This window comes from Bufo bufo, chromosome 3, assembly GCF_905171765.1.
Source record: "Bufo bufo chromosome 3, aBufBuf1.1, whole genome shotgun sequence".
Lineage (NCBI taxonomy): Eukaryota > Metazoa > Chordata > Amphibia > Anura > Bufonidae > Bufo > Bufo bufo.
Window position 1 is genome coordinate 698,566,057 of NC_053391.1, and position 11,656 is coordinate 698,577,712.

General features: G+C 44.1%; 1 protein-coding gene across 1 annotated transcript; it reads right to left on the reverse strand.

The window, feature by feature from the left end:
* Nucleotides 1-1,908: 1,908 nt before the first annotated feature.
* Nucleotides 1,909-8,041, reverse strand: LOC120994225 (ecto-ADP-ribosyltransferase 5-like). Its single transcript, XM_040422672.1, has 4 exons — nucleotides 7,856-8,041; nucleotides 5,750-6,446; nucleotides 4,250-4,282; nucleotides 1,909-2,259 (listed from the first exon to the last, which is right to left on the reverse strand). Exons 1-4 carry the CDS (start codon nucleotides 7,976-7,978, stop codon nucleotides 2,189-2,191), a joined length of 924 nt encoding a protein of 307 aa, XP_040278606.1. The 5' UTR covers nucleotides 7,979-8,041; the 3' UTR covers nucleotides 1,909-2,188.
* Nucleotides 8,042-11,656: the final 3,615 nt, after the last annotated feature.

Consider the following 11,656-nt stretch of genomic DNA (forward strand, 5'->3'; position numbering starts at 1 on the left):
AATATAATGCCATAATGTGCCCATATACAGGGTAACTATATACTGCCATACCATGACCATATGGATGGTAACAATATAATGCCGTAGTGTGCCCATATACAGGGTAACTATATACTGACATACCATGACCATATAGATAGTAACTATATACTGCCATAGTGTGCCCATATACAGGGTAACTATATACTGCCATACCATGACCATATAGATAGTAACTATATACTGCCATAGTGTGCCCATATACAGGGTAACTATATACTGCCATACCATGACCATATAGATAGTAACTATATACTGCCATAGTGTGCCCATATACAGGGTAACTATATACTGCCATACCATGACCATATGGATGGTAACAATATAATGCCGTAGTGTGCCCATATACAGGGTAACAATATACTGCCATACCATGACCATATGGATGGTAACAATATAATGCCGTAGTGTGCCCATATACAGGGTAACAATATACTGCCATACCATGACCATATATATGGTAACAATATAATGCCGTAGTGTGCCCATATACAGGGTAACAATATACTGCCATACCATGACAATATAGATGATATAAATGACATGTCGTTCCCGGGTACGCAGCGGTTCGGATGCAGCCGTTCAGGTTTCTGGTTTCTTGTGTAAAATGAAAAATACAAAGTTACAAAACCACAAACAGAAAAGAGAACCTGGAAGCGACGCGTCGCACGTTCATCTGTCACCTGACTTACCACAAGTCCTGCATGACCTACTGCTATGGGGAGTGACAACGCTCCTTCACTGCATGTGGACGTGTCAGTCTTCACTGTGAACGTGGTGTTCTATTCTGCCTTGCATTATCCCGCTCTCTGCTATCACAACCTACAGTAAATGATGTACGTACGACCTGCAGCAAGTAAGATCACAGGAAAATGAATACCGCCATCACACGTCGAGGACACGTGAGCTCTACACGGTCAGCCATGTCACGTTCCATAATGCAGCAATCATACAATGTGACGGTCAGGAAATGTTTGACCTGTTGCCCCCAATATGTACAATGCTGAGCAGCTGGCGGGACGTCGGGTCCTTTGGTGCCTCCGCTGGGAGATCACTGCTCCCACCCATGAGCCCTCAGGATGTCTATGTGGAGTTTCATCTTATTTTGGATACACAAAGTAATAGAAAAGAAACCCACCCCAGTCTGTACCGTCTGCTGAGCGCAGCCCAGTGAGAGGGGGCTGCAGACATATCATTACTATCACTGGTATTATTTTGGGGGCAGAATTTTGAAGCAATGGTAGTAGCAACAGCATGCCAGTGTTAAAGGATGGAGGGGATGTTGGGCGGAGAATCCAAAGGGTGGGAAATCCAAAGTTGCCGTCATAGTGGTCTGGGCCAGATGCTCAATGTCTCCCATGAGGCTCCCTTTTGCATGCTCCTTCCGGACGCTACAAGACCAGAAGTGTGATGTCCCGTCTGTGGTGACACCCGCTGCTGTCCCCATTGATTGGCCTCAGCAGTGACGTGTCCCCAAGCAGCACATGACCTCTGAGCCTCTTCCTACACCGCAGAGATCTGGAACTCCATTTGGAGTTTCCAGTTCAGACTGGACTTGAGCGATCTTCCAGATGCCCTTGAACACCCGATAACTTTATTTACTAAGGTATCGAGAAAGTAAGGGAAGCCCACGGGTAAAACACAGAGAGGAGGCCTCAGTCAGAAGAGACATAGCAAAGGAATGATCACAAATCATTGATCCGCAGTGAGGTCCTGGAGGTCCCCTCCCCAAAACCCACCAGATTATAAATATACCAGTATTAGACCCTGTGATCCTTCCAGGAGTCCAGTCTGATGAGTGTTACAAGGGATCTTCTCCTCTAAGATGACCCTGGTGTAGAAGACAAGAGACGGCAGTATGTTCGAGGAAGATGTCATTTTATTGTGACATAAAGAAAAGAAAGAAAAGAGATACAAAAATGTAATAAAAGCATAAAAATCTTTTTGTAAAAGTGATTATAGCAACAGAAAACATAGACATTAATTATTTCCATAGTTTAACTGACATCATTTATTTTTGCAAAAAGAAAGTTTAAATTTTTTTTATTTATTTTTTATTGAAATTGCCAAACAGTATTTGTAAGGCTTGATGTTACTGGAGAGCAGGGGCTGGAGTTTCTCTTCGTGCTGATTCTGGTAGGACGAGCGTCTATGATGGAGATGACGCGAGGATACACAGGACAAGTGATATCACCACTGGAGATGACAGGATCCTCATCCCTGAGAGTGAAGAATTCAGGACATTAGTACAAAATGTGCAAGAGTAGCCGTCCTCCCCACCCCCTCCAAATAAAAGAACCGCTTCTGTGTGACAACAGCCGCTGCCTCCTTCTCCACTGAGTCTTCACCTGATCGCATGCCGTGTCGTGCAGTCAGGTGAAGTACATATTGGTTGGCATAAGGTACACAACAAAGGATTTGGACCAGTAGTAATTATTTTTTTTTTTTTTTACAGAAGGGGCACAATATTAGCCAATAAAGATACAGTTACAAATTAAGCTCCACCCCTGAGGAGCTTATGAAAGAAAAAGGAGCTGAGATGGATCTATGAACTTGATACTCCGGCCTCCATGGGTGTGAATCTAGAATGCAACCTTAGTGTTTTGGATTGTATGGTTCCCTTCAGTCACCTTAGGGTGAGTTTGCTCTGGGAAGATCACATCTACAGTTACACGGACCCTCGTTTATAGATGTTTTCATAGGTTTTGAGATTTTGTGCATGTGTTGGTTTCTTGGTCTTAACTCTTTTTATTTGTTGGACTACGAAAGTCATTTTTTGTGGCATTTTTTGGAACACCACATAGGGCTCAAATTATAGTTCTTTATTCAAATTAGCAAATTGACACAAAATTTATGATTAAAATAAGTTCCCTGACAGAGATTGGGTAATTATTTTTACATTTGTTTTGGCTGAATCAGTCAACCGACTCATCTCGTGTCCGAATCGATTCTACCCCAATAGAAAGTGCTCCAATTGGCCTGAAAAGACACTCTGAGGTCTCCTAGGACTCATATTTCTTCCCTCTTGTTTTTCTATTTTTATTAATTTCTCTCTCTCTCTCCAAAATTAAATAACCAAAAATTCTGATTCTGATCCAACTGAAATTTTTACTAAATTCTGAATCGTCCCTCGATCACCCCCCTCATCCCTCCTGGTATTTGAAAAACATTGAAATATAAAATAGGTTTCTTCATTTCTTTTGGTTCTTTGGATACCTAATACTTATTATAACAGGTGAACGGGTCAACCATGGAGACGGTTTGACAGTTTTTATTTTAACGTTTTTGCTCATTGACTGTTATGTATTTCTAGAAACAGAAGACTTGATGCACCTCTTCTGTCTTCTCATCTGGGTCTCCCGGTATCTCTGACAGTTACATTACATCTTGAGGTGTGGTTGCAGACAAGGACCTGTACTGCCCGCCATAACAAGATGGTGGGCAGTTGTTATTGAGATGACTTACACCAATGTTATAGAGTCCTCAAGCGCTAGGCTACAAGCGCATGCACTACAATGCATGGGGCCAGAGTAACCAGAAGCTGGACAACATTGACTAATGCCAATAAGGAATCTGGGAATGGAGCATGTGACTAAAAGTGGAGATCGTCCGAATCCCTTTGTCCACCTTGACGTACATCACAAGTACACAAGGTATAGAGTGAGCCGAAAAACCTCCTACACACAGTGGCTACCAGCTGCCTTATAACACCCACCTGCTGTGGTCGGGGTACCTCCACAAATGCCATGGTCAATAAAGATATTGACATATGACCAGTTAGAAAGAGGAGTGTCCCCTCCCCCTGTCCATCACTCCACAACTCAATGACGGGGATTTGAGCGGTTGCCCTTTTAGAAGTGTTATTATACCAGTAGCAGTGAAATCACAATACACTGCAAACAGATGCATTGCAGTGTATTATACAAGAGATCACAGGTTCAAGTCCCTTAAGGGGACTGAAAAAAAAAGTAAAAACGTGTTAAAGTTTTTAAGAATATAAAAAAACAAATGTTAAACATTGAAAAAAATCTAAGGGGAAAAATGGGACAAATGAAAAATAAAGTTCACCCTGTGAAAAGGAAGCACTCCATCAATGGAAAAATAATGGGTGTCAGACTACAGTGATGCAAAGAAATTCTAATTTTTATATTTAATTTTTTTAAAGTTTTTAGTCATGCATAATGTGAAAGATGGAAAGTTCCAAACTCACCTTCACTCTCAACACAGGAACTGGACGGACCCCCTGCAACAGCAACGATAGAGATGACACACAAATAGTGGCACCATAGGATTCCCACCACTAGGGGAGCTATATAATGTGCTCACACCTACAGTTATGGGCTGCATTAATGGTGGCAATGCCGTGCTCATTTTATCGAAGAGTTTTTCTGTATATGTATGCACACAGTGTCTCCACCAGTAGAATAGTGAGTACAGCTCTGGAGTATAATGCAGGATGTAACTCAGGATCAGTACAGGATAAGTAATGTATGTACACAGTGACTGCACCAGCAGAATAGTGAGTGCAGCTCTGGAGTATAATACAGGATGTTATTCAGGGTCAGTACAGGATAAGTAATGTATGTACACAGTGACTGCACCAGCAGAATAGTGAGTGCAGCTCTGGAGTATAATACAGGATGTAACTCAGGATCAGTACAGGATAAGTAATGTATGTACACAGTGACTGCACCAGCAGAATAGTGAGTGCAGCTCTGGAGTATAATACAGAATGTAACTCAGGATCAGTACAGGATAAGTACTGTATGTACACAGTGACTGCACCAGCAGAATAGTGAGTGCAGCTCTGGAGTATAATACAGGATGTAACTCAGGATCAGTACAGGATAAGTACTGTATGTACACAGTGACTGCACCAGCAGAATAGTGAGTGCAGCTCTGAAGTATAATACAGGATGTAACTCAGGATCAGTACAGGATAAGTAATGTATGTACACAGTGACTGCACCAGCAGAATAGTGAGTGCAGCTCTGGAGTATAATACAGGATGTAACTCAGGATCAGTACAGGATAAGTACTGTATGTACACAGTGACTGCACCAGCAGAATAGTGAGTGCAGCTCTGGAGTATAATACAGGATGTAACTCAGGATCAGTACAGGATAAGTAATGTATGTACACAGTGACTGCACCAGCAGAATAGTGAGTGCAGCTCTGGAGTATAATACAGGGTGTAACTCAGGATCAGTACAGGATAAGTAATGTATGTACACAGTGACTGTACCAGCAGAATAGTGAGTGCAGCTCTGGAGTATAATACAGGATGTAACTCAGGATCAGTACAGGATAAGTAATGTATTTACACAGTGACTGCACCAGCAGAATAGTGAGTGCAGCTCTGGAGTATAATACAGGATGTAACTCAGGATCAGTACAGGATAAGTAATGTATGTACACAGTGACTGCACCAGCAGAATAGTGAGTGCAGCTCTGGAGTATAATACAGGATGTAACTCAGGATCAGTACAGGATAAGTAATGTATGTACACAGTGACTGCACCAGCAGAATAGTGAGTGCAGCTCTGGAGTATAATACACTATGTAACTCAGGATCAGTACAGGATAAGTAATGTATGTGCACAGTGACTGCACCAGCAGAATAGTGAGTGCAGCTCCTGGAGTATAATACATATATATGCAGTATATGGGGTTCAGGGTGTCTGGGCTTTTATGAAGTTGTGATTCTCACCTCTCTGTAGGTATTCACAGTTGTAGTAATGACATCTCTTCTTGGTCGTCTTAAGAATATATCTTTGGTTATTTTCTTCTTTGGTATAGTTGGTCACTTGCAAAATTTCATCCACGGGTATCAGAATCTCCTCCTGTTTTGGTTTGTAAGAAAACTTTTTAACATCAACCCCAAAGCAGCTGGAGATGGTGAAAAATGTGTCTTTCCCAAAATTTTCTGCAATTGTCTTGTTGGTGGAGCTGGAGGAAAATTGCCCAAATCGAATATTTTCCCCTATGGTGGGCGGATAGAAATTCACCCCACTCAATCCCCTATAAACCTCCCATGGCTTCCACCAGCAGCTGCTCCTCAGGAGCCTCACGCCTCGTGTAAGGAAGAAGTGCAGAGAATGGTATTTGAATGTGTATGGTTTGAAATTTCTCACTGCCGTGTTAAAGTCGGAAAATACTTTGCTGTCATAGTTGGTGTAGGCCATAATGGCTATGCCGTATTCATCTTTGAATCCCTGGGGTACACTAAGTCTCATTGTCCGCCATCTGCTTGTTGCCATGTCCCAAGTGCGACCAAATTCTATATCCTTCTTTTCTTCATTGAGCAGTTTGGTTATCACTTCTTCCTCCATTTGATCAGTGCATCCTTCATACTGGTCATCGAAGGCATTGATGGACATATCCAGGTTAAAAGTAAAAGTTTGTGTCTGTAATGATAGAAATATAAGAAAGTGTTCTGAGGCAGACATTATGGAGCCACTGGAGAGGGAGTCTGTGAACCTAGGAAGGGATTTCCTTCTCGAGACATGCTGCAAGGATACCAAGCAAGGAAGAGGGGAAGCGAGCTGACGACGGGATTGGATTAGTATTCCAGAACACTGGTAGGCCACAATAATGGACCCCAAAACCAATGTGCCCTCTAAGACTGTACACTTGGTGGTCATTGTCAATAAAATGGTTAATGTAACGTAAGGTCTGTATCCCTCGTGGTTTAGAGCAGTGAAGGGGTCAAGGTCTGTATTCCCGGTGATTAAGGACAGTAGAAGAGTTAATGTTTGCACCTCTGGTGGTTAAGGACAGTATGTTTGAATTCCTGGTGGTCTATGGCAGTAAAGACTGAAGAAGTGAAGAAAGCTACAGGGAACCGCTCCTCGGGGTCCGTCATTCACACTATCCGATGAGCGGTTCCCTGCATCTCTCTTCTGGTCTTCTGATTACCTGGCGATTGCTTCAGCAGTGCTGGCCAAGAACTAAGGCTGCAGTCAGTATTCCTGGTGGTCATGAACCGTAAGGGGGTTAATATCAATATTCCTGGTAGTCTATGGCAGCAATTTAGTTAATATCTAGACATGGAGGTCTAGAACAGCCAGAGGGTTAATTCAAGAATCTCAGGTGGTCTTGAGCACTGTGTAGGAGTTAATGTAAACATCGCTGATGGTCTAGGCAGTTAATAGATTAATTTATCAGTATACCTGGTGGTCCAAGACAGTGTGAGGGCTAATTATCGTATCCCTAGTGGTCAAAGAAAGTATAGGCTTCAGATAATTCTAACCATGCTTGTGCACCAGCAACGGATATGGCACCTCATTGTGATAGTCTCATTCTCTGTGATCTCCTCAGATGCTTAAGGCATCTTCTAAAACTCTAGACAATTTCGTCCTTGTTGGCTACATCCAAAAGCCCTTTATTAATGCTGCAACCCAATAGATGGTCCCAACTATGGGTCTATCAGACAGACTTCTGCTTTTATCATCCTATAGGTGACCCCTCCGAATATGCTATTATGGGAGATCTGCCCGAATTCTAGTCTGGATATTTTCTTTGATTTATGGCTATAAACCTAAAAGGTGAAGCTTGAGTTAATCCCAACATCCAACCCTCCCCATGTCTCCACAGGGTCCAGGAGCTCAGATATAGGGAGCTGTTTGGTAAGTTCTCACAATCAAGGGGAAAAAATTATTGACTTGGCAGAACATTAAGTCAAGGGCCCAAAAAGTATTCACACAATTTGTATACATTTTGAACCATATTTTCAGAAATGACCTTTGCTAGCCTTTATTAGTTTGCTGCTTGTACTAAACGGAGGACAAATTTAGGAATCATGGCAAGTTCTTACCTGAATGCCGATCACCAAACATAGAAGAATGTATCCGCCCCCGAGGAACCTCATGATGTCTCTGCAGTGAAAAAGGAGCAAAGATTTGACATTACTACTAGTTGGAGCACTGGGCCATTTCATATATGGTTGCTATGCAATTGCTCTGTGGGAGGGTGTGAATACTTTTGTTCCAACAGTATATAAAGCATTACAGGAACTTCTCCATTAGCTTAAGGAGCCGCAGTGAAATTATGAAATGCCAGATCGTCCAGAAAATTTCTAATAATTCAGCAGAAGACTATACGGAGCTCCATTTGATTCATAACCCAGTGGGTTTGCCTAGTGTGAAATAATTTGTTCTATCAGGCTATATTCACATCACATTTCAGCCCACAACAGCCATCTTATTTTCCAATACCACTAAAGACAAGAAACATCCATTGCCATCCTCCTCATCCAGACTTACTAGTGTTAGCTTAGCCTTATAGAATATATATTCATGTACATTGATATGATATACTTAATGTAACCTGTATTTCATCTTGTGCTATAATGGGTCATCGTATATTGCCATGTGCTACCGGTCAGTGCATTGCTTTCCTTCTGTTTTCTGTTTCACTGTTCCTTACAATAAGTTCAAGTTGGACGTCCCTCCTGTGTGACTGAATTGTTAGGAGGAGCGTAGCTGTCTGTCAACTTATCCTTCACTTAAACATAAGGAGAACAGGGCGGGTAAAGCAGGCTCCCTTCATCTTCCCCACAGGATCCCTTCATCTTCCCCACAGGATCCCTTCATCTTCCCCACAGGATCCCTTCATCTTCCTCACAGGATCCCTTCATCTTCCCCACAGGCTCCCTTCATCTTCCCCACAGGCTCCCTTCATCTTCCCCAAAGGGTCCCTTCATGTTCCCCAAAGGGTCCCTTCATCTTCCCCACAGGTTCCCTTCATCTTCCCCAAAGGGTCCCTTCATCTTTCCCACAGGCTCCCTTCATCTTCCCCAAAGGGTCCCTTCATCTTCCCCACAGGCTCCCTTCATCTTCCCCACAGGCTCCCTTCATCTTCCCCACAGGCTCCCTTCATCTTCCCCAAAGGGTCCCTTCATCTTCCCCAAAGGGTCCCTTCATCTTCCCTACAGGCTCCCTTCATCTTCCCTACAGGCTCCCTTTGATCTTCCCTACAGGCTCCCTTTGATCTTCCCCACAGGCTCCCTTTATCTTCCCTACAGGCTCCCCTTTTTTTTATTTTTTTATTTGTTTATTAACAGAAAAAATACAAAATTAATTTCTAAACATCTTAATCTTCAACATTATTAAAATTTTTTATTTTTACCGCAAAAATTCCCTCCCAACCCTCCCCCTGACTTGTGATGCGTCTCCTATCCCTTCCGTTCACTAGGATAGTACAAAGAAAAAAATAAGGGGTTGGGTCAGCACAACCTGCTGCAGGTGCACATCACTATGGCGAAATACATATACAAACGGAAAATGCAAATGTGATCGCACACTACATCCAGCACTCTGCCCTCCATGCTGGATGAGACATTGGTTTATATTTTGGCCAAAGCATAGTAAGCCACTCACCGCGTCAAGGCTGTCTCATGAGTGGTCCCTAACTCTTGTTCCTACCTGTTCATGGGCCATGACAGCCACATAAAATCCAGGGAATGCAGGTCAGCATGCAAGCCAAGTACACTTTGCTTGTAACCCCGTCCGGTGCCATTACAGCTTTCATCGGATCCAGGGATGCAAGTACCAACATGCATGCTGAACCCACTAGGATAGTTCACTAGGATAGAGCAGGGATGACGGTGGGGTGAAAGCAAAAAGACTTAAGACTTCTAAATCCCCCATACCTTTTTCCATTTCTCCTCAATATTTTATTTGTGGTCATGGCTACGGCCAAGAGATATCCGAAGAACCCTAGGGAGAGAAACAACGGGAACAACCTAACCCAGCTAGGCGTGTCTTAGCTAACCTGACTAAATGGCTTGTTGTGTGCCCTAAGCCATGATCGTGGGTAGGCCTATAAGTGAGCATACCCTGTGGAAATGAGAAGATAAGGGAGGGAGGGTGGGGCACCTGAAAACACACGCCTGTGAGTGAGGCTGTGGCTCGTATATGAAGAGCCTCCGCCCCTCCCACAAATGCAGGCTGACTAATCAGCCTTACCAACTTGTGGTCATGGCTACGGCCAAGAGATATCCAAAGAACCCTAGGGAGAGAAACAACGGGAACAACCTAACCCAGCTAGGCGTGTCTTAGCTAACCTGACTAAATGGCTTGTTGTGTGCCCTAAGCCATGATCGTGGGTAGGCCTATAAGTGGGCAAAAACCAAGCCAAGTAGGGTAAAAAAGGAACTCTAATGGCATGTGCAAACTAATCCCCAAGCCAACTGCAAGGCGTCAGGGATCTAGATCGAAAAATTCGGGGTGTATGAGGCAAGGCCAGAAGGAGACCTACCACCCATCTTGTGGATGACAAGGCCAGAGACATGATGCTCAATATTGTGCATACTGCCCCAAAGCGGAATGGAGGACCGGGAATACGTTGTGAAATGGATCATGAAAAACCAAATGAACCTTTGTAAAGTTTTGGTTCTACGGAGTACTGGCAATGCCCTAGCCTCAGGAGATCGTGGGGCCAAAACCTAACTGCCTAGACTATGCAGGAATGAGGGCCAAAAAGAACTATGTAGATAGGAAGAGAATCCTTGAATAGCTATCTGCTAGCCATGGTCCGCGCGTTGTTCTACTGTGTGCCCCTGAGAATTGTTTTAACGCTTGAGATGAGAAGACCGACCTACTATCTGAATCTTCTACCATGAGGAAATGCTGAACTTTGTCCAAGACCCGATTCAACGTGGTTGTAGGGAGTCTGAGGTTAGTGCGGCAAGAAGCTACGAAGCCATAATATACAAGATTCTGTCTATGCCCTCCCATGAGTGAGGGAATGCAATGCAATGAAGCTACCGGCGAAAATGAATTCCTGGTCGTGGTAAAAAGGCAAAGACTTTGCGCGGGGACCTGGTTGACAAGATATGATCGACTACGATCGGAGACTGAAATGCTAGAGGGAATTACCTTACTTGTTCCTCCTCTGGTAGGACCTGAACGAAAGCATGAACAATTAAAGCAAGACGAAATATCTGCATAAGACATGACAATGATGCTGTAGGGCGAACCGGCCCAGTTTGCGGTCAAAACATAAAGTGAGCGATCAACATGGATTATTAGGAAATTAGGGAAGTAGGTATGTGTGTGATACATATGAGCCAAATCAGCCTAGATAGACAACCAACCAGGCAATCGGTCCAGCAGGAATGAAAACAGTCATCGGGCCCCCGAAGCCATAGGGCCGAAGCAGTCATCAAGCCCCCGAAGCCATGGGGCCGAAGCAGTCATCGGGCCCCCGAAGCCATGGGGCCGAAGCAGTCATCGGGCCCCCGAAGCCATGGGGCCGAAGCAGTCATCAAGCCCCCGAAGCCATGGGGCCGAAGCAGTCATCGGGCCCCCGAAGCCATGGGGACGAGAATTCTGAATCTTTATATATTTTTTAGGCGGCTTGATAATTCCTGGCCGTGTTGGAGGAGAGGAAATGTTGTACCAGGTTCCTGGCGTGAGAAAGGAGGGACTCTAATCCATCACCCGGAAATTGAAGGCTGGGAGAGGGGACCCGCGGGATCTGCTTCTGGCATCACCTGGAAAAAAAGGGGGTGACCCAGAAATACTGCACCACGTAGCCCGGTGAAGGACTGACCTGGCAGTGCCAGGAAAAAGTAAACCAGGAAGGGACAGGCATGGGTGAGACGAGTGTAAGA